This window comes from Triturus cristatus, chromosome 8 (genome assembly GCF_964204655.1).
Source record: "Triturus cristatus chromosome 8, aTriCri1.1, whole genome shotgun sequence".
Classification (NCBI taxonomy): domain Eukaryota; kingdom Metazoa; phylum Chordata; class Amphibia; order Caudata; family Salamandridae; genus Triturus; species Triturus cristatus.
The window spans coordinates 1398270626-1398294962 of record NC_140591.1 but is presented as its reverse complement, the minus strand read 5'-3'; the positions used below and the strand labels follow the sequence as shown (position 1 = coordinate 1398294962).

The 24337-nt window shown below is 43.3% G+C and overlaps 1 protein-coding gene across 4 annotated transcripts in view; it reads left to right on the top strand.

The window, feature by feature from the left end:
- Positions 1-24337, top strand: part of FAT3 (FAT atypical cadherin 3) — a 748816-nt gene that overhangs the window by 705617 nt on the left and 18862 nt on the right. For all 4 annotated transcript variants that reach the window (XM_085623129.1, XM_085623130.1, XM_085623128.1 and 1 more), the window contains one exon: positions 7074-7187. In XM_085623129.1, the coding sequence (XP_085479255.1) occupies positions 7074-7187 (114 nt within the window). The remainder of the gene's footprint in view (positions 1-7073; positions 7188-24337) is intronic.

Below are 24337 nucleotides of genomic sequence, written 5' to 3'. Positions count from 1 at the left end.
GGATGGCCGGCCAAACACACATGCGCACTTATGAGTGCACTTCACTCCTCCCTGCTATGCCCTGCCCCGCCCTATACTTTTGTATTGTGGGGCTCGAACAGCATAAATAAAATGATAATAACATTGCGTTATTATCATTTAATTTATCGTCTGCTGGCACAGGCTGTGGGGCGACGCTCCGCCGCCATCACGGATGAGCCGCACCTGCTTTTAACGCTAAGGCAACTGGATTTGGGAATTGACTTGCAATGTGATTACAGCTTTATTGTCTGGATCCAGTACCTCAGTAGACTAATTCATCCGCGTCATGGATCTTTGTTTGACCCTATGGTCACAAGTTCTGCTCAGCATTTCATCTTTCTGAGGTTGTTAAAATGAATGCCATTAAGGCGTGTGACCATAAGCATCCACTATTTCTCATTAGTGCCAAGAGCCCTCCTTCAGGTGGTCGGGCACTCCGCAAATACACATTTTATTGTAAATCATGTTTTTCTCTAAAGGGAAATGAGTTCCCTGTTCAGAAAACGCTTCCCCAAATCCCCCTTTAAATAAATATATATATATATATTTTTTTTCAGCAGCAAAACTTTTTTTTAAATTCAAGTTTTATGATACAAACAACAATGAGATATCTGCATCAACAATGTTAAGCAATAGTTGAAGAAGGTGAATGAATACATGCCATATTCGAAAAACCAATTCAGTCTGACTCAGGGAGGTGGGTCCACAACTCACAAGAAATGCTCCACATGCCCTCCCTCTTCGCCCCTCCTCCTGCTGTTTCCCCCCACAATAGCTCGTCATGCTCTCCCCACTCTTCTAAGGCGTGTGTGTTAATACATACATTCGTAGAGAATCCTATATGTCTTATGGATCCCCCTTTAAATATGTGAGTGTTTCTTCCACATCTGCCATATGTAAAATATGTGTGTGTGATTCTGGGGCAGGAATCACTTTAGTGACAATCTTGTGGGTGTTCAGAGGATGTTGCATGGTCCTCTCTGCCCGAACCCCACAGCATCTCCTTTTCTTGCACAGACCTCTCATGTGGAAAATTTCATGAAGGTGGAATTTTTCATGTCAGTATATGAAATTCCCCTCTGTAAAAATCCACAAATAACTACTTTGTTGATTCATGATTTGGAATTCAACTTTTTCCACTCTGAGGGCTGTAAAGATGTGTAAAAGGTGTTGTGCATAACTCAGATCTGTGCCATTGCAGAAGAATGGGAAAGCAAAGTACATGAACATGTCTGCATTCAGAGGGATTCTAACAAGGGCTTAGATGGAATTGCGAGCTATTAGGGAGAACATAATTCATATTATTATAGCTTGTCAACATCTTTTCAGCTGTAATTCTGTTTATTTCTATTTTTCCCTTCTTAGTAATATTTTAATAAACATTGGTGCAGTCTCATTCATTTATCGCAAAGTGATATATGGCAGAGGCTATATAGATTTCCTTCAATAAACATTAATGCACGGCTCACTCTTCCCTAAAGATTCCAGGCTTTTTTGTCAATGCCCTGGACACCCTGGATTTTCAAGGTGTTATGGCACACACCGGTGAACTGGGCAGCAGTATTTATGCAAAAGGATCATGAAAGCCTAGCCTAGGGGTTATTGCATTTCTGCAGCCGAACAATGATTCATTTTAGATGTTAATATGAAACACATGTTGAATGATTCTAGCAGGAAAGCAACGTACCAAACAATATGCCTCTATTTTCTGGTCTAAGCTTTTAAAGCAATGTTTATTCAGATCCCGCTCTGAAAGACATTTCCCTCTAGACCTATTTCAACTCACAGAACTTTGCGAACAGTGTTCTCCTTTCTTTTCAACCATGTAACAATGTAATGTTCAGAAGTAAAGCCTAACATCACTAAAGACAAAACAAAAATCAGGCTTAGGGTTAAATCCCCAGGAATACGCTTCACCCCCATGACAGGACAGCGGCTGCCCAACATGAACGTTTTTATTGCATGATTGTTGAAAAAAGCCTTCCCAAGCTGTCTAGCCCATCCTGAGACCAGCCCTTTCCCTTTCTATTGAGGGATGTGAGCTCACCCATACTGTTTATTACCTGGAAGAGGAAGCCACAAAGCTTACATTTGGTCAAAGCTTTTTCCCCTTACCTGCCCCACTGCTATCACACACCTCTTCACCCGTCATCTGCCTAGTTGCACTCCTCTTTCTGTCTACAGTAGTATCTTCCCTTGAAAAGGCTTCTATTACCCCCTTTTTATTCTTGGCTCTGCATTGACCCACAAGTTTCCAAACTGTTGTTCATCTCCAAACTGTGCTATACAATCTGTGAGTTATTGTTATATTTGCTTTCATGTAAGGGACTGATATGCACTGGAATTGAATATAGAGATACGCAGCCCGGCGCCTTATCCTCCAACCCCGGTCCCCATCGGGATGTTTATAAGTGAAATGTGTTTGAGAGGGTGTCCGTATTCCCTTTCATTGTGTATCATCTTATTCTTCGATCAGTATTCTCAGTCAGTCAATACTGTATAGATCCACCATGACCCAATATTATTGTAAACTTCTTTCTTAACAAATCTTTACAGTCAATACAAAACATCAAACTTCTGACACCTGTCCCTCCTAGTCAAAGCTCATGCTTTCATGGTACATTTAATTTTGTGGATTGGTTGCCCGAAACTTGTAAATCATATGTATCTTATCAATTATCAACTGTCCGTTGCCCCATAAAAGCTACCAGCAACCCAGACCAACTAGCCGCATGTGTTCATGGTAACAAGTTGCTTCATATCATGAACGATTTGATACGGTGAGTACATGCCGCTAGTCGATCCAGGTTGCTGATAACTTTTTTGGGGCAACAGACACATGATAATGGATTAGGTACATGGTTTCATATACGGGACTATTTGATTTCCGTATGTTTTTAAAAAAAAATTTAAATTACACTGCCAATCTGTTACAATAGTGCTTTCTAAACATGCTAAATAAATAGATCTTGAAGCATGTTGTCCAACTTTTCTAATATTTTGTCTCTCTAGCATAGCAAAGTAGCTGCAAGCCAACATACACTTAAATACAATACTCTAAGAAAATAGATACTAGATAAAAAAAATACACATACATATATACATTTGGATTTTAGTATCAGGTATAAAATGGCTGCAACAACTTGACCATCATCAAGACTTAACTCTGGTTGGATACAATAGAATAGATTAGAAGAACACGTCGATTCACTATGAATTTATCACACCAAGAGCTCTAAGTAATTATTTGACTATGACCAAACAGATTCCGACTCAGTACTTTGCTTTGTACTATCTCAGCTGACATCGGCTATTGTGATCACATTGAACCTGACATTGATAAGAAATGTTGCTCTAATATTAATTGATCATGCCATTTGCACTTCACTGCTACCACTGGGTATGATTACGAGTGAAAGTTACTCTTCCTGCTCATCTCAGTCCATCTTGGCTTGAAACAGTGCTCTCTGCACATCTTAATAACGCATAACGCAGTATTCCTTCCAACCTGACAGATTCTTCAATAATGGATACCCAACAGCCTCTAATTGCTCAGAGAGCATATGTCAAGTGAGACGTCAACGGGGCCAGGAGCTTGGAGTCACTGTTGAATCCGTAGCTGGCTTCAGCTCCTTTCCAGAGACCTGCAGCGTAAATTCATCAAAGCCGCACAGCGAGTTGAAGTGTTGTAGATGAGTAACGGGATTAAGAGCCTAATTTAGAGTTTGGCAGAAGGGTTACTCCATCACAGACGTGACAGATATCTTGTCCACCTTATTGCAAGTTCCACAGAATATAACGCATTTGTAATAAGCAGAGGGTATATCAATCATGTTTGTGATGGAGTAACTCATCTGCCAAGCTCTGAATCTGGGCCTCAGTCCCCCCAAATGTCTATATCATATATTTTTTCAGTTTTAAAAGCCTTGTGCTATCGGGCAGGTGCCACCTTATTGGTAAGTCACTGCCTCTTTGTTTTAGGATTTGGAATTATATTTCCCAGCCTGATGGAAGGTTGCAAGGCATTGATTCTCTTTACAGAGTTTCTTAGTGTTTTTACATTATGAATGATGCACAGCACACTCTAGGCAGCAGTCAGCTGTTTTTGCTCAATGCAATCAGTATACACCCATCCTTTGGACTCATTAACCACAGATTTGGTAGAGGTATGTGTCTCAATACCTATAAATTATGTTGCACCTTTTTATGTAGCACATATCCACCGGTTCCTTGCCCCCTCTTGTGCTTTTCCCTGCAGAAATCTGTCTCTTTATTGCTTTCGCCATGGAGGTGCATCGGTGATGCTGTCTGCGGACAGAGCACTCCCAATTGAATGAAAATGTGTGTTGTGTTGTGCTTTGACTGCAGTTGCATTCCACACAGTGTTGGACATTGTGATCTTCTGGCAAAAGATATTGCTTGCATATCATGTTGTGGTGGTCTATCTGTGCTTTCAGAGCTACTTGCTTGTACAGCACAGGCTGAACACAACTAGTTTTTGTAAAGAAATAAACACAGACAACCCCAAAGGGCCCATTTGCAACTGCTCAAAATTCACTAAGGGCAATTAAATACATAAACAATTCTGCATAACATATGGGATGCACTTATCACATCTTGATGTAGCTAATGTCACCAAAGGTGACAATTCAGGCATTACATTAAAACACTGTTTAACACATAATTTTGCAGCACCCAATGTCATAACCGTATGGGGGGGCGCGAGTTCATGCAACTCTGGTCACCACACACCATTCCTCACTTCCCTTAATGTAGAGGAAGGTACTGTTCTGAGATTGAGAGAGGGGTTTCGCCATCAACGAAACACAAATGCAATTATTTTTTTATGCAACAGCACGCTGCTTTATCTACACTGGTAGCAGGATGAGCTTAAAAGTACGCAACGAGTAATGCGAAAATTAAATAAAACCGTACAGATCTCAAGTGAATTAAGAAACATTTTATAATTATGTGAGATTCTCAAAACGATAGTGATACACATTAGAAGGAAATCAGAATAAATATTAATATTTTTTAAAGAGCACGGTGTAGTCAATAGAACTGAAAGTTGAAGAACTGAATTCTCATTTTCCAGAGAATGTGTTTTAGTGTCAGATGATGGCCCCTTCAATATGCTTAAAAATAGCAGATTTTGTACCAAGATATTGAAGTCCAGAAAATATTGTGACTCTCTAGATCAGTGGTTCTTAACCTCTTGAGTTATCTGGACTGGCAGTGAAGTCAGGGACACCCACGTGAGCAATTTCTACAGTTTGGACCGCAACAAATACACGGAAATACAGAAACGAGTATACATCAAACAAATGCAAAAAATAATAAAATATTTTGTTTAATTTGCATACCCAAAAATATTTTTTAAAAATCGAAGTTTTTAATGGGAACATTGGAGCATTACAAACATTGGTTTTATTACTTAAAGATGAAGCCATATGCTAGACTGAAGCACATCCCTTCACATAATCTTTTTCGCTCCTAATATATGCTCTCTTGTGGTCGGCACATACCAATACTTTGATTTAGGCCGCCAATCAGCCAAACTAGGTTCAGTTTGCTGTCATGTGCTGCCCCTATGAATCCAGCTAATGATATCAATTACAATTTTAGTCCTAAATGTCAAAATCCTTCACATTTAGGGCCCCATTAGGATGGCGGGCGGACTGCCCTAGCCGTGCTGGGACTGTCTGCAAGGGGTGCGGTGGTCCCGCACCGCCAATTAGGATGCGACTGCCACCCTAGTGGTCGCATCCCGCATCTTTAACATTGCAGTGAGTGCGGATGTAAGCAGCACCCGCTGCAGTGCCAAAGAGGCATGTTGTGCATTGTCATGCACAACGTGACAGGCACCGCGCGGTGCCTGCCACCTTGAGCATGGCAATGCAGGGGGGTATCATAGGTACCTCCATGTGCAGCCCCCCACGCCCCCATCCGCTCTCCTCCACAGTCACCTTGAAGAATTAAAGCCCGGACCCCCAAATTGTGCAGAAAGTGAGTTTATTTTTTGCTCCCACAACCTGCAGCCATTAAATATATGATAGGAGAGAGGAATTTCTGTGATTGCTTTTTAATAAAGCAATTTTTTTTTTAATTCAGCCAGTTTTCCTTAAAGAAAAACAGGATGCGTTTCAAAAAATAAAATGAAATGTTTAAGTTTAATTTTTTAAGAGTAGGCAGTGGTCATTTGGCCCACTGCCCGCTCTTAAAAAAAATTGATCCAGCTTTCATAAAGGGAAGGGATCCCATAGGGACCCCTTCTCATTTTGACTGGTTACCACCACCCTTGATGTGTCAGTAAAAAATGAATGTTTTGGTACCGAAATTGGGCCGTAAAACATTCATACAGTACCCTGCAATTCCGTTTTTGGAAGGGATGCCCTTAACACACCATCATCAAATCCTGAATTACTAAACACAAGTTGCTATTCCGTAACATGTTACTGAATTGCAATTTGTGCTTTGTACATATGAAAAAGCATTTTTGTGGTCAGAAACTTCCACACATTGAGGGTAAATCCACTCAGAGTGTTCATGAATATCCTTAATTTTACAACCTACCAAGTTTTAGCAACATTTCAAACTACAATCACCTGCTTATACCCTGGAGACACCAATATTCCTACCCCTAACCATGCACTCATGACAGTGGAAAATCTACTTACACAGTTTCCCCAGTAGTAAGACCTAATTAGTACACAGGTCCACAAAACATTCTGTGAACCAGAGCTGAAATATCTAACATACCTAATTCAACATGAACTATAAAACACATGCATGTATGCCTTAACCAGGTATAAAATAAGTACAGAGAAGCATCTTACATGCTGTTACTGTGATCATTGCAAACATAACGTTCGTTGACTTACAATTTTCATTGTCTCTACTATCATTTTATGACCTGAACAGGGCTTTCTACTTTTTAGCTACTAACTTTAAACACTTTTCTAGAAAAAACATTGTTGTTTGCATCAGTGAGAGCATATACTGTGCAGATAAATGAGGCAATGACCAGATCTCCCTTTCTTCTGCCCCCTAAGGTAAAGCTATTGATGCAGCCGAAGAGATGACCTGTTTCGCCGGAAGCAATAGAGGAAGCAATTCTGAAGTCCAGTCTCTCAACTCCTTCCAGTCTGACTCAGGGGATGACAATGGTAAGGAAACAGTTCTCACAGAATCTTTCTATATTTCTTCCACTTCAGTCATGCTCTCAAAAACAGAATTGCAAAAACATCTGTAATATTCTTATCGAGCCATAAAGTATCTGTTGTATTTGTCAGGACAGCAGGCAAGTCGCTTAGCAGCTCGGTAATGTGTTTTTTTCTATGTTATGCGCTGTCTTACTGACATGTATTCCCCCATGTCGACCATCGAGAAGAGAGAATGAACTCCTGGTCTTCCAGGTGCAGAAGATGAATTTCCGTGCTTGCTGATATCTCAATGGACAACCTTTGAAATTCCTTTTCAATTCCAATTGTGCACTTTCTTAACAGCATGAAATGGCTCCCAGAAGTTCATGAACATGTCATTAAAATGGAGACACTGTGGCTGGCCAACCAAGTTTTTCAGATTCTCTTGGTATTCTGCCCTTGATAGTTGTTCTTGTCAGCACCATGACATCCCCCTTCACGGATTATGACTTGAAACCATATTCCGAGGGCTATATTTCTGAAAGAGTTGTATCGCCCTTGCGCTACACAACGGGACGCAAGAACGACACAACTTTTACGTTTTTTTTACTAAGCGACACAAGGCCATCTTCCATGACCTTGCATGGTTTGATAAATCTAGGGTAATGCAAAGCAGCGCAAATCACCACGTTGCGTTACTCTGCCCCAGGGAAGCGTTCAATGGGTAGAGCATGGTTGTTTCAATGCATCCACCCATGGATTTTGGCGCATTCCCAGATTTACGATCGGTAGACCTGGGAATGCGCCAAAATGCTACGCCTCCCCATGTAAGGGGTAACAAGGCGAAACGTCTTTTATTTTCTCCTCGTTACTTCCTCTTTTTATGTGTGCTGCATCACACATAGAAAGAGGGAAATGCCGCAGGGGGTTGTTTTTGTACAGGAAGGTGTCCTTTCAGGCACAAAAACAATCCTTACACGCAGGCAACCCTGCACCATTGTGCAAGGGTGCCTGCATTGGCGCTAGGCAGCACATTGTGTGCCAGCACTGGGAAATGACAGGAATGCGCTGTATATTGGTAAGTACAGCGCATTCCTGCCCTTTCCCTTTCACGCAGTGCAGCAAGGTGACTTGCAGCGCTGCGTAGCATGATTGTTTGTAAATTATGCCCCCTTCTCTTTCTGTGCCACGCAGTGTAGTCCTGCCTGAATTAGTGTCTGTTATGTCTTTATAACACTGGTCTTAATTTTTCCATTGGCCTTAAATAACCAATAATGTTGAGAATGTTGAGAACTACATTGAATTTGAGGGAGTTGCCAATGGCTAGTTATGGATGCTAAAAACATTCTGTTCCAACATTTCAATGTTTGGCTTTAAGTATCTCCCTGCTTAATTTAGATTATTGTACCATCAGGGATGTGTTCTATCTAGCATTATAGCCCTTCTGCATCGAGCTATACTGGTCATTAGAGACCCGCTTCCTCGTTATAGGGCATTCGCGGTGTGTCTGGCCTATAACTGCAGGGATTAAACATTGGAATGTTGATAGTTCAATTGAGGGCAATGAATCGGCAGAGGTAGAATAATAGCTCCACCCCCATCTTTCCAAAATCTTTTCTATTTCTCCCTGTTTAGTTTACAACATTTTGCCATAAATAGTTGGTTTCGTAACCTGCTGCTCTACCTTATAACTCAAATAATAGGGCATTTAGGGCCATATGCATGAACACAGTTTCCCATAGACACAGAATGGGCAAAACCCTTTGATGCATCTAGTGACTGGACAGCCCTCAGCAAGGTGCTGCCTTGAGATATTAAATGGTGCACTAATCAATAACGTTCATTAAGATGTCTCTAGTTATAGGTATACAGGCTATAAAAAAGAGAAATCTTTCCAGCAAAGCCTGAAAATCGCTGCTTTGATGATAAGTGTGGAAATACCTGTGCTGAATACATTTCAGAGCGGTGCTTCAGAGCTCAGAAGAGCTCTCTCATAATTGGCAGGAGAGCACTCAGAGTGAAGAGCGCTCGAAGCTTGTGCTCTTCAGCTAAGAACTCTTTGTACCAGAGGAGAGAGACATATAGAAAATTGCTCTGTTGCACTTGTAAGTGGCTTCCTGCAGATCAGGTTTTGCATTTTTCTCATGAATTCTCATGAATTCACTTAACCTGCGGGTTTTCCTTTCATTAGTATGAATAATTACAGAAATATCATGTCAGTGACCTTTTTCTACCTCCTTTGTATTTTCCTACTTGTTATTAGATGGCACAGTTTCGAGGGCTCACTTGATGCTGCACAATTTATATTGTGTCTGTAGTGAGTTGTGATTGTTTGGTTCAGAACAAATTCTTGTATGTCTTGGTCAAAATGGTCACTGTAGATTTCCAGTATCCAAGAATATTTGTGAAGGGTCCTGATCAATAACTTTTGCATTATATTTTTGAACATTTTTTTTTTTTTTTTAAACAATCCAGGGAGAAAGGGGTGGTCCTTCCGCAGGTCATTTCTGGCTGCCTTGTACTTCCAGGAGAAACAATGCTAACCATCCTTCGACAACCACGCCGCTCAGTTCCACAATGCCAGAAGTCTAGGAAACTTCGAAAATCCACATGGTGGACTTCATGACTTCTGGATTACCCTCTTGGGATTTCCAACATTGGGAAAAGTCCCTTTTCATTTATGGAAAGCTTAACATTTTATGCAAAGTGCAAATTCCCTGATATCGCCCACATGATTGCAATGTGTTCGGGCATGCAGAAACCCAAAAGTTGCCCTGTTAGGAGATACTCCTACTTGTCACGCATGTTAAAATCCAATACCCTGAGGCTTAGAGTTTAACAAGTATGATAACTATCACCTTTTCTGACTTAAGTCATTCAAAAAGGGGCATAACATGCAGAGTTTACTGCTTTCTACACCTAAATTTGAATGTCCTAGCATTTACCGGGCATTTTCTCAATTTTTAATGGCCGCCAGTTTGACCGGCTCATATTTCCCCAGGGAAAATATCAGGGGTGCAGATTTTCTTGCACTTTGTAAATATTGGATGTGGTAAACTCAGAACATCTTATAATTGTGTCCCCTGTCATAACTGGCATTTGTGTAGTGGTTCGAAAATTATGAGGCACTAGGAATTGAGGCTTCAGTGCTACTAATGACTATTAATTTGGTAATGAACCCAAATTGAATGGCAATTAGACATTTAGATAGTAAGGGGAAGATTTATCAAACCCTTGTGCTGGTGCAAAGACACATAAAGTGACACAAAAACGACTCAAAGTTGTGATAAAGTATATACTTTCCATTAGAAAGCTTAATTTGCACTGGATCGTAGACCTAAAGTAATGCAAATAACGCCTTGCGTTGCTTTGCACTACTTTTGCATCAAGTGGGTGACTCAAGTCAAGTCAAGTCAATAAGCTTTATTCAGTTAAAAGGTATCAACCACAAAAACAAATGTACATACACCGATACTAAAATCTAATTACTTTAAAAACAGCAAAAGTTCAGTCACAGTTCATAAAACCATTAAAACATCATACTTTTTCTGGCACAAATTGATCTTAAAATGTATGTTGCAGCATAGAAACAAATCTCCGGCTCTCTTAATGTAAACAGTAAACTCATAGCAGCATTGGTGGTTTCGATGTTATATTTCTTAAACAGTGGTTTCAAGTAGGCAAATCTAAAATTCAAATACAAGTCACATAAAAGTAAAAAGTGCAGGGTGCTCTGTTTAGTGTGCCCATCACATGGGCATGGGGAGGCTGATCGATGGATCATTATAGGGAATGCTACTAAATGGTGGACATGGCCAAGACTCAATCTTGTTAAAACAAAGCGGTGTGATGGCCTCGTGACTAATGTTAGATAGCCTTGAAAGCCATCAATATCTAGATGCATGTGGTAGAACCGATATGCAGATTGCTTCTCTACGATTCTCAGCCTGTACTACTTCTTATGGTACAAGAAAGTATTCTTTATCTCCTGTTTAGTCAGTCCCGTTACATCATTTGGGTTTTCCAGGATCAACATATTGAACAAATCACTGCATACCTTAGCTATATATTTGAGCCAGGGGATCTTAAAACAATTGTCCAGTCGCAGACAGTCCTTAATAATTGTTTTAGTAAATATAGTCTCCTCCTTTGTCCATATTGATCTCCAGAGTAGTAGGGGTCTAAGTGCAATCAAGTCTGATAAATAATTGAGCCCCACTTCGCAATGAATCAGTTCAGAGGATGCTGAGGCGGGCAGACATAAAAGCTTTTTTAAGAAGGAATTTTCCTCTTTTTGCAATTCTTGGCTGGAATGGTGACCCCAAACCCCTGCGCCATATAGTGCAATAGAGGCGCATCTAGCTTTATAAATATCAGTCATGTCTTTGATGCGATGATCCCCCAGTTGAGATGCGAAACTGAAGACCCCATACACACTTTTTGTCATTTTAGCCCGGACATTGGACATTTCACCTATCCATTTGCCGTTGCCAGCAAAGGATAGCCCCAGGTAACAGAAGTTATCAATATTCCGCATTTTCTTCCCATCTATAAAAAAGGATTTCATATTCCAGGGTTTCGAGCCACAGACCATTGTGCATGTTTTAGCCTTGTTAATCAACAACTTCCTCTCATTAATAAAATTTGCAAACCCGTCAATTAACCGCTGTAGGCCTACCGGTGTTCTAGATAAATGCACAGTCTCATCCGCGTAAAGCAGAACCGGTACATCCTGGCCCTCAGCTTGGGGGGCGTCCGTCTGGATCATTTTAACAACTGCGTCAACTTAATTAATAAATAGAGTAAAAAGCAATGGTGCTAGGACGCAGCCTTGGCGAATACCAAATTTAACATTAAAATTAGGGGTGCATTCGCCCCTTTGGCCATACCGTACTCTGGTCGATAGTTTCTCATATAGCCTGGCTAAAAACTAAATAATGGGCTCCGGGGCCCCGAGATTGATTAAAACTGGCCAACGTGTAGCGTGATCCACTAGATCAAAGGCACTACTAAGATCGGTGAAACATAAAAAAAAGCCGTCCTTGTTTAGCACACGTATATTTTCCAATTAAAAGCTCTAAGTTAATACACTGTTCGATCATGCCCAGCCCCTTTCTAAAACCATATTGTGCCTGTGACAGTATCCCATTATTTGCAACCCACTCTTCCAGTCTTACTAATAAAACCCTGCTCATGACCTTAACTGACGAGTCTAATAGGGAGATCAGCCGGTAATTCTTGGCTTCCGATTTATTCCCCTTTTTAAAAATGGGGATAATAATGGATTCAACCCAGGTAGTAGGAGCTCCCTCTGTAACTGCAGCATTAAAAACCCTCGTGAGAATCGGGGCCCACAGATACGACACAGTTTTATATAAATCGATGGGTACACCATCCAGGCCCGGTGCTTTTCCCCCTTTGCTTCTTCTAATACCTAACTCCACCTCATGAAGGGTGATATTTGGGGGGATAGTTGGCCATTTACTAGGACCCACAAAATTGAAATCACATGGGTTAAATATGCTAGAGAAATGTGCCAACCATTCCTCACAGCTAACGTAGCATAGAAGTTCCGGGTAGGATTCATTTTTAAGAAATGTCGAGTTGACAGTTTCCCAGAACAATTTATTGTTAGATGAATCTGCAGCCATCGCGAGGTTATCCAATGCCTCCTCTTGGAGTTCCCTCTTCCTATGTTTTAGGTTTAAATTATATTCTAGTCTTAATTTTTGGACTTGCGCCTTATCCCTAGGTCTACTCGATAGTGCTAGTTTCAACTGGTTCAGTGAATCGGTACTAGAGTGGTTGAACCAGCCCCTATTCTGCATATGTTTCCTGCTTGGGGGTGCGGTGAATATTTTATTAATGGTATCGTTAATTTTACAGAAATTACTTAGTACCATGGCTGGTTCAACCTCAATTTCTGTACTCTCATAAATCTCGTTGCCACATTCTAGAACAATATGTTTTAGTATTTTAGCTGAGTTAGTACCTTTCCACCTGACTCTAGTGCCATTTGGTCTACACGGGGTAATGTTACTGGTAACAGTTTGTTGTGCTATAGGTTTATTCCCCCATGAAAATATTGGCATGGTAATACAATTGTGGTCGCTCAAGAGCAATTCATCAATCCATGGGGTAGAGCATAAGTTTGCAATATTAGCAGATACTATTACATGATCAATAATGCTAGTTGCGTTTCTTCCAGTAAAGGTTGGTATCTCCCTCCCATGCCCATCCTGTGCACATTGCATAACATCATGGTCATATTTTGCCAAGACGGTGTTTAGGGTATCTCCATAGCTGTTATTTGGGAAGTGGATACAGTCATCCCCTTCGTCGCTACTAAACCCGCAGAGTGGGTGACTCATAGGTAGTGCCTGGGCGTTCCTAGGCTACCACCCATGGTTTTTGATGCGGATCTCTGTCTACTACAATTGTTATGCACACTACAACAATGTCCACAAGTGGTATCATGAAAGAACAGTAAAATCAGTTGAGCAATATCTTTAAGCGTTGGCCTAATCTAATACTTTGGTGACTCATGACCACTGTGGGTTATGAACATCAGCTGAATAATTTTGACCTCCTGTCCATTGCGACTACATCATACACCTACCTGGGCTGTAGAGTGTTTAACTTATTCTTTTCAAACCTTGTGTGTTTTTTGGAAAATTAATTATTTGGACAATTTCTGCACACCTTGCATTAGGTGCACCGTCACATAATTGATTGCCCTTGGTGCATTATAAATTTGATGGACACCTTCTGAGCTGAGCTAACCATCCCTTCATCCAGATGATGATCATTTCTGTCGTGCTCGAAACACCATCAACACATATGTCAACATAGACTAAACCAATTCAGGTAAATGCATGGTACCGAATAGGAACCTCATGAACATGTACAATTGAATTGTCTTCAATTTTATACATAAAGTCTATCTCTGGGTTCTCTTTTGGGCTTTCTATCTTTTATATTACTGGCACCGTTTATTCACTTTCCACATTACGCACTCTTTTCATTGGTTATGTGTTAGTAACCTATGAAGTCTGCTTGAATTTCAAATAAAGAAGTTCTTGTTCTCTATATATCTACATGGCCATTAACTTTGTTTCTTTCATTAATTATTTTCTTGAATATATACTGTTCTTAAGTGATACCTCTTGTAGACATTGTTGTAGTATACATACTTATGCCCAAGGTTCCAAGTGGGTTGTACAGGGCCACTCCTGTAGCTTGTTCTCTTACTAAAATTGTTGGAATTTTACACCAAAAAGTAGCTCCTGCTTGAGGCACTAAGTATAACTTTTCATATTGTTGCTTGTGAAGCATACATCTAATGTGCGAAATGTTTTAAAGTGTGTCTCGGTACAGTATATTGTACTGGAAGCATAGCCAATATAAAACCTATGCTAGACATCACACACCTTGGGGAGAAGATGTAGCCTAATGGATAGGGAGGTCAACCTCAAATCTGGGGAACCAGGTTCGAGTCTCGGCAATAACGCTCAACATCCTGTGATTCTGTGTAAATTACTTAATCTCCTAGTGCCTAACAAAAAATGTATGTGTCCTTACAGGTGCTCATGTAAAGCGCTCTGATACCTTCCGGTCAAGTTAGCGCTCTATAAAACTCTGGGGGAAAAACACACAAACCTTTAGGCTAAGATGTGCGCCTGGTGCCAGGAAGTCTGCCTGTGCTCCAGCATTGGGGAAGGGAGCAGCTGCACCACCTCACAGCTCTGTAAAACTCTCTCCATTTGCTCAATGTAGTGCAGCAACTTTGGTTGCTCTGCAGCGTTACGGTATTTTTGAGTAAATCAGCCCTCATATGTTTTTATCATTGAGCCCAACGGTGCTAGTTTCATCAACCTGAAATAATGAAAGTCTGGAGGTCTCTAGGCGCATAGCTCACTGTCAATCATAGTAATGAAAACCTCCATCAGAACCGCCTGGCAAGCCGATCGTTGTGTTATTCCTCTGACTATTCACCTCCTATGAAGTACTTTTCATAGCTCTCATCTATCAACTCCCTAAGAGTAGTAGGTTGTCAGAAAGTGATGTTTCACTGTGAAAACATCCTAAACCGCTAAATATTTAATAGTGAGGATGCGCCCAAAAAATACGTAATTCACATTGCGTGAGTGTGCATGTTCTGACCACAGTTGCTTATATATGTGAGAGCCCAGTGTTATTGTGGTGTTTTATTCACCTGCTGTGGGCAGTGAATGAGAAGTTGGATACCAGTCTCCTTAAGCTAGACTTGAATGTGGCCCTTACCTAGTTTAGGACTCGATTAGGGCTACATTTGTGTCAGTGGTTGCAGGTGGTGGGCTCCAGCATTTATGTTTGGGGACTGAAACGTATTTATCAGACTTTGAACCAGAGCAAGAGGGAGAGTGGCAGTGAAGAGAGAAAGAAGGAAGACAGAAAAACAGTAACAAACGGAGAAAGCGGAGATAAAGAGACAGGAAGTGTTGGGTGGTGTAAGAAGAAAGCATGCAGTGGAAAGAAGAATGGTATTGTGCAGCCTCGGATATTTGGCTACGATGATGGTGGGCTACTTAGAAACACATAGAGGCCCTTGCGCTTATATTTTCAGAAATTAAGCACTGAGGGGCCTATTTACAAGAATGTTGCGCAGTGCAGGGCAGCACGTCACCTTGCTGCACTTTATGACAGATAAAGGAAAAGAATGTGGAGCATTTAAGGCAATAAAGTGCATTCCTGCCTTTTCCCCTGACTTAAGTAACAATGGGTTACCCAAAATTCTACCTGACCCGGGTCAAAATTGCAGTACAATTAACAATTGGTCACAGTAGCAATAATTTAGCAATACGAAAGAAATAGTGGCATTTACAACACCAAGGGGCATATTAGCAAGTAAGGGCGATAATTATCGCCCGTGCAAAGTATCAGGAGTTTTGTTATCGCCTCCTTTCCCTGGTAATTTTCGGCTTCTTACTGACGTATTATCAACATTTCTGTAAGAGGCGATAGTGTCAGGGAAAGGGCGCGATAACTCCCGCTAAGAGGCGATAGGTATTCAGGCGATACCTTGCCATCGGCAGCGATCGGCAGATATCAAAGAGGTAATGAGTATGCTGCATTATTATTATCGGGGAAAGGAGGCGATAACAAAACTCCCAATACTTGGCATGGGCGATAATTATCACCCTTACTTGCTAATAAGCCCCTACCTCTTTGATGTCTGTGGGTCTTCTGATGGAGATCTGGCTTTTATCAGGTTTTTATCAGGTGTTAAAAACATGCGTACATTGGGGGTTAGCGTGAATTATTTTTTTCGTGGGTCATCTTTGATAATACAGCGAAGTGCTGTTAGTGATTTTTACCGTGAAATTTAGGTAAGTAACACCTACCTTGCATGTCATTAGTGATACATATCGCTGGCATGCAAGGCGATGAAAAAAACCAGCAGCTAATGCCGGAAAGCTTGCGCTAACGCATGTTAGCGCAGGCTTGCTAATAGGGCGATAAACATATCGCTGCTTTATCGGCAAAAAGTGCCGCTAAAGCGGCGATAATGCCCTTGATAATATGCCCCCAAATTTGCAAAATTCGCATTGGATGCGATTTATTTTCAAGGCATAAATCACTTCTTATAGACAACCCAGTTGTTCATACATGTGGAACATGATTGTATATGCAACAATGGTGGTCTACTGTGGGGGAAGGGTGGGGGTGTTCTGGATCAAAGTGAGTGAGTGAAGGTAAATTGAGAAGGGAGAGGTAATGTGACATATATACATTAAATTTACATAGTGAAACCTGTCCGGCCTATAACAGGCCAAATATTCAGAAGATACACTTAGCACTAGAGAGACACTGATAATGAATTTCAGTCATTAGAGCTTGTATAATGGTATGTAGTAGTCAACGTTTTGACCCCTTAAAAGTTCACGGTGATCCAGTCCTTAGTATGGACAGTGAGAAAGAGCACCCAATCTATCAAACCACATGTAGAATAAGGCTGTGAAGTTAAGGTGAGCGGGGTCCAAAAAGCTCTAAACAACGGGAAAGAGTACGGTCATGGGTACACGTATGGACATCCATGGTGAGACTGTGGGTCAGCAGATCCCTAGCAGTCAAATGGCAAACCTCATCCTTCTTTCTTCAATCCAAGACAGTAAGTTTTCCCCTGACTTGGCCCACTTTTGGCAGCCTAGCGCCAACACAGGCACCCTTGCACCATGGTACAGGGGTGCCTGCATTGCCTACAGGATTAAGAAGGGGAACCTTCCTGCACAAAAACAATCTTGAGGGGCATATTGCTCTTTCTATGTTGCAGAATGCCCATGGGTGGGTCTGACTGACAGATTCAACAGAGACTGGGGCTGCTTCACTTCTTTGTCTTTTTAAGCGACTTGTGCTTGGGCGAGGGTGGAGAAATGCAAAGCTCTAAATTGGCACTTTTCAGAGATGTCTCCCATCCGTTACACTGGGCAGTAGGCTACCCATATAGTTGACAATAGGAAAAAGACAGGATATCAAACTTCAAGTGTGTCGCAAGCCACATGTCTATCGCGGATTCACCATGAAAAAATACAACATTTGCCTGGATCGTGTAATAGCTGTGTCTAATTGTTCCCTTCTACTCTGTAGAATAGCAATATTAGTGAGCAAGATATATTGCCTTGGTAAGAGCCATCGGTTTACAGTAGCAGCAATTTCCTGGCAGTTAAAAGTCTGTTGTGACAGTCACTTGGGAGCCATTTGTATAACAATGGTCCATCAGGTATCTAATGGCAGTCAGATTAGCAGCATGATGAATACATTCTAGTATTGATTTCAGATAATACCGTCACGGCATTTGTCGGAGTCCGCTACGGCTCACATCCTGTCGCGTTCCAGCAGGTCCCATCCTTCTCTGCTGAGATAATGTACTCTTCTGTATTCTAACCAGGATCAGCGCAAATAGTAGTCAACAAATGCAAGATTCATTAAACCGGTTGAGAATAATTGTGCGTCAGCGATGACGGAAACCTAGGCTGCCGGGACAAAAGAATTAAAGGAATGTGAGAGTACCAGAGTTGAACATTTACTATAAAACTGACTTCAAAACGATAGTTCAGGTGACAACAAAAAATCGCTGTTGTGTAAATATATTGCAAACACAGAGTCTTTACTTAAAGATACAGTAAGTGGGCGGTGCATGAGACGGCATCTTGCAGCGAAGTACAGGAAGCATGCAGTACCAACTCTCAGCCAATAGATGGAGGTGAGAAGGATGGGTTGTGGTCGTACAACACCAGCCACCGTTTTAGGTATGGCTAGAGGCAGCTTTGGCTTCAGTCAAGACCTTATTGAAGCTACACAATGTACACAGAAAGGGGGCCTGGAGCAGTACCCTTCAGGCATTGTGTATTTTTCATTCTATTTTTTCTTCAACTTGTTCTTACTTCCTGAACATAGCAGCAGCTGAGTTATTTGCTTTTGGCATTGGCCTCATTTTAGCCGAATATTGGTTGTTTTTCATTAGCAAGAAACATGTGCAGGAAAAGCGTTTGGTTCTTTATAATGTTTATGAAATCCCCCAATTCTCCCGTCTATTATTTAGCGATTTGTATAGCGCCTGGTGACCCAAGGGCATCCCCGCGCTGTAAGGAGATTGTATATCCTATAAAGAGAGGGAGGGAGGAGGAACGATTATTTCGGGAATAGGTGCGTTTTCAGTTTTTTGCGAAAGGCCAGGTAGCTGGCTTCCAGTCTGAGGGTGCGTGAGAGGGAATTCCATCTCCTAGCCGCTTGCACCGAGAATCGTCGGCCTCCGGTGCGAGTCCTTTTGAATTTGGGGATGTTGGCCAGGTGCTCACTGTTTGAACGGAGGGATCTGGATGCTATGTAGGGGGTGACCAGGCTGCTGAGGATAGAAGGGCCAGATCCGTTGATAAGTTTGTGTGTTGTACACATGGCTTTGAATACCACCCTTTGGCGAACAGGGAGCCAGTGCAAGGCCTTGAGGGCTGGTTTTGCTGACACTCTCGAAGGAAGGTTCGTGAGCAGACGGGCCGCAGCGTTCTGAGTCCGCTGTAGTCTAGTCACGGTGGCCTCTGGAGCACCCAGGTAGACCATATTGCTGTAGTCTAGACAGGACAATACTAGCCCCTGGATAAGGAGTTTCCTAGAGGCAGGTGGTAGTAATGGGAGAATCTTATGGGTAGTGCGCATGAGCCCAAAACAGGTGCCCGCAGTTTTGTCCGCTTGCGTCCTCATGGTGAGCTCGGGTTCGAGCCATACTCCAAGGGTTTTGATTTCACGCTTCGGGGAGGGGATTTCTCCGAATACGTCAGGCCAGACTGTTGGGGGGATGGTTGCCCATTGTTTTCCCAGGAGCATCACTTTGGTCTTAGACCCATTTAATTTTAGTGAAGAATCACTCATCCAGCTGTGTATTTGGGTGAGGCAGTTCGCCAGTTTCTCTGGGTGGTCGACTAGTTGGGATAAAGAGACGACCAGTTGAGTGTCATCAGCGTAGCTTACCATTTTTATGTCAAATGGTGTCACCACGTCTTCCAGGGGAGCCATATATGCGTTAAAAAGCATAGGGCTCAGGGAAGATCCCTGAGGGACCCCGCTTGTGAGGGGGAGGGTGGCTGAGTGGTAGTTGCCGTCCCATACCTGGAACGTGCGTCCGGTGAGGAAGGACTCTATCCAACTGAGTGCCGTCCCGGTGATCCCTGCTGCCGCGAGCCGATGGAGAAGGGCACGGTGATTGACTGTGTCGAAGGCTGCACTGAGATCCAGGAGGATCACTGCCACTGACCCTCCTGAATCCAGTATGCGCCTTGCCTCCTCGATGACGGCGAGGAGGGCAGTATCTGTGCCATGGCCCGGGTGGAAACCAGTTTGGGATTCCCGTAAGATGTTGTTTGTTTCAAAGAACTGGGACAATTGTCCGTTAATCAGTTTCTCCGCTATCTTGCTGATTGCCGGAAGGAGAGAAATTGGACGATAGTTTCCCATGTCTGCTGGATCGAGCTGTGGTTTTTTTAGGAGGGCTTTTACCACCGAGCTCTTCCAGCTGGCAGGGACAGATCCCTGGGTGAGTGAGCTATTAATGAGCTCCGTGACCGTGGGAACGATGACAGGGGCCACGGTTTTGAGGAATCTGATGGGAGCCGCGTCCAGTGGTGAACCACTTCTCATTTTGGTCATGGTTCGCTCGACCTCAAGACATGTTACTAGCCTGAACGTCTCAAGTTGAGGACGAGGAGTACTTTCGGTTAGACTGGGGGGTGTCGGATTGTCCAAGTGGCTGGTGGGCCCGGGAGGGGGGAGGGAAATTAGAATACGGGCGATTTTATCATTGAAGTACGTGGCTAGGTCATTACTTCGGTCCACGGAGGGGACACTGGAGGACGGGGAGTTGGGTACTTTGAGCAGCTCCTTTACAATTATGAAGGATTCCCTGGCTGAATTAGAAGATTCTGTGATCCGCGTGTCATAGTGGGAGGCTTTGGCGTGTCTGATGGCCTCTTTGTAGAGTCTGACTGATTTGTGATATGCTTCCTTGCTGGAGTGCTGCCAGTCTTTCCTCCAAAGCCGTTCGGCTCTTTTACAGTTTTTACGGAGGAGTCGGAGGTCAGAGGTATACCATGGGGCGGACCCAGGTTTTCCGTTTTTATCTTCCCTGGTTCTTAGTGGGAGTACGGAGTCCAGGGAGGTGGTGATCCACTCTCTGAAGTTGCTGTCGGCGACAGCCGGGTCGTCTGCGCGTGCCGGGCTGGTGTTTTTAAGAATGCTGGCCCACTCTTCGGTAGGAAGTCTGGACCAGGTCCTGTCCCTGATGTAGGTGGGCGGTTTTTGAGGTTTCCTGAGAGAACCTGGTATTAGGAAGGAGATTAGGAAATGGTCTGTCCAGGGTAAGGGGGAGGTATCCTTCACTTGCATCGATGGATTGTTAGGGAACACTGGATCCAGCAGGTGACACTTGGTGTGAGTGGGTCCGGAATTAAGGAGGTGGATGTCAAGTGCTGCCAGATCAGCAATCAGGTCAGCTGCTGTCTGGTCAGTGGGGTCATCAAGATGGATGTTTAGATCTCCTATTATCAGGAAATTTGATATGGAGTGGGCCTGGGTTGCTACAGTGTCCAGGGGAGCGCTAGCGAAACGGCCTGGATGCCCGGGAGGGTGGTAAACAAGGACTCCTGTCAGAGAGTTGGTCGGGTCTAGCTTGATTGTAAATTGCAAGCTTTCAGAGTCAGTGATCTGCGCGTCCTCAGATTTGCAAAGAAGGTGGTCCCGGTGGATGATGGCAACACCGCCACCTCGGCCCAGGGGGCGGGGTAGGGACTGAATGAGGAAGCCTGGTGGGGTTGCTAGCACCATGTCTGCCTCAGAATGTGGGGCGAGCCATGTTTCCGTGAGGAAGAGGATATCGATCTTTTGGTCTTCAATGAGGTGGTTGATCTGAGTCGCATGTTTAGGGAGCGAACGGCAGTTGAGTGAGGCCAGTATCAAGGCAGCAGGCTTATGAGGTTTTATAAGTAATTTGCGTTGGACTGGCTTGCAGAGGGTACAGCGGATGAAAGGTACATTTAGGTCATGGGTGTATTCACAAGAGGGGGTGGGGGGTCTGAGACTTAGTAACTCCCGACGTGAGTATCTTACCTTAGGGGCAGCTGTGTCCGGCAGGGATTGTGGCCCTAGGCCCGGCCGTGCGCGGACGGGCGCAGACGGGCTTGCCTTAGGCGCGCCTTCGGCGCGCAAATGGCGCTCCCGCTGCGCTCGTCCGCTGCGCTGGTATGGCCGGCACATTTGTAGTCTCTGAGGGTGGGCGTGGCCTCGCAGTGGGCGTGGCTACCGCCTTTGGGCGTTTCCTGAGTCAGCGCTGGGGTCGCTGTGTCGGGGTGGTCAAGGAGGGCTGTGAGAGCGCGTTAAAGTCGGCGCTTCCAAGCAGGTGAGCTCGGAGGTCTTTAAAATTCTAACACAAATGAAAACGGTGCAGTTTTAAAAACAGTTGAAAACACAGTCCTCCGGCTTCCGCCTCAGAGGATAACACAAGTCAATAACCAATCCGCTTGCATTCAGCGTGTTTGTAGTCTCTGGGGGTGGGCGTGGCCTCGCAGTGGGCGTGGCTACCGCCTTTGGGCGTTTCCTGAGTCAGCGCTGGGGTCGCTGTGTCAGGGGTGGTCGAGGAGGGCTGTGAGAGCGCGTTAAACTCGGCGCTTCCAAGCAGGTGAGCTCTGAGGTCTTTAAAATTCTAACACAAATGAAAACGGTGCAGTTTTAAAAACAGTTGAAAACACAGTCCTCCGGCTTCCGCCTCAGAGGATAACACAAGTCAATAACCAATCCGCTTGCATTCAGCGTGTTTGTAGTCTCTGGGGGTGGGCGTGGCCTCGCAGTGGGCGTGGCTACCACCTTTGGGCGTTTCCTGAGTCAGCGCTGGGGTCGCTGTGTCAGGGGTGGTCGAGGAGGGCTGTGAGAGCGCGTTAAAGTCGGCGCTTCCAAGCAGGTGAGCTCTGAGGTCTTTAAAATTCTAACACAAATGAAAACGGTGCAGTTTTAAAAACAGTTGAAAACACAGTCCTCCGGCTTCCGCCTCAGAGGATAACACAAGTCAATGTATAAAAGGTGATATCCAACCAGAAGATGCGTATTATTGCCTATGCAAGCATTCTGTATTACCAAGGGCGCTTTAAATAATTATACAAATTCATTTAGCATTTCGAGGTGTGTATTCTAATTACCAATTTAAGGACCATCTAATCCTGAATTATGTGTGTCAAAACTGAAATCCACTCCCATACCATGAGAAAGCCATCAGTCGAACTGTGTTTCTTTTGTTTTTATGTCTCATTCTTTTTTAGAGTACTGCAAAAGCTCGGCAGCAATGGTGCAAGCATGTTCACTGCTACAGTCAAAAATACAATTGAGGTAGCTGGGTCACTCCCCATGCAACAAAAAAACTAGAATTGTATGAGTTTTGTTGGTATTTGATGCTCTCATTAGATGAGGTGTCACGCCTGTCATCAGGAACTGTCAACCATGAAGCCTGCACATCAAGAGGCTAACTTGTAGGAACTTGAAAAATAGTAATTGATGTTTATAGGAAACACAGCTATTTTAAAATTAAATCTATAGATAATTAAAAATAGGTATGACCTACATAATTTCCTCGTTTTCTTTGATTGTAAGGGAAAAACAACCAGTTTATACAGTCCTTAAAATTGGGAAACTTCCACATTTTCGTGAAGGTAAAACCTCGTGGTGAGCTAAACTGAAATTCCACCTGCAGCCTTTGCAAAGCTGACAAACCTTCAGTGTTGTAAAGATGGGAAGTTTGCACAAATTCCCCCTGGAGTGAAATTTAATAAGTTAGGAAGTACTCCTTGCACTGCTTTTGCTCCACCATTCCACCAGGTCTCAGATGCAACAAAAGTGATGTCAAGAACAGGAAGTGAACAGGGCTCTGTCAGCCATGTTCCCTTTCTAGCGTTTCCGTCTCAGGTTTGCCGCAGGTACTTCACAGCAAATGTGAACCTGCTGGAGGTGTAAGGATAGCACAAGTGGTAAACCCTGTGATTTCATCTGGGGGTCGGAGAGTGTGTGATGCTCTTCCACTATTCCTGGCATTTCAGTCGATCAACATCCAGGGTTATCAGGGTCAAAAAGGGAAAGGCATCAGTCCAAAATGTTTCAGGGTGTAACGCGGTCAATTTCACAATAGTGGCGACAATTCTCCTGTTCCAAAGGAATATGAATATTAATAAAGTAGAAATAAGACTAGCCCTAACCCTGACAGATTTCCCTGGCAATGGAGAAGTCAGAAGGTGTAGATGTAGGGGAACAGCACAGAACAGTAAACAAGCCTTTGCAATGCAATAGGTTTCGCATTTGCGAGACAGAGCTATTGCATTGGTAAACATAAAAGCGGGCGCCGTGCTGAAACAAAGCACAGCACCCATGTTGCAAACATGAAAGAGGGTGCTGTGCTGAAACATAAAGCACAGTGGTTGTCTGAATAAAAGTTAAGCGCATAGCAGCCCACATGAAAGCGGGCACCATGCTATAACATAAAGCAGGAGGACCTGGCTTGGCAGTTCGGGCTGGACTGTTCCCATAAGGCACAGGGTCAAGACTGATTTGCATATGGCTGGGTTCAAACTGGAACGACATGGTGAGCAAAAAAACGATGGATTTAGGCC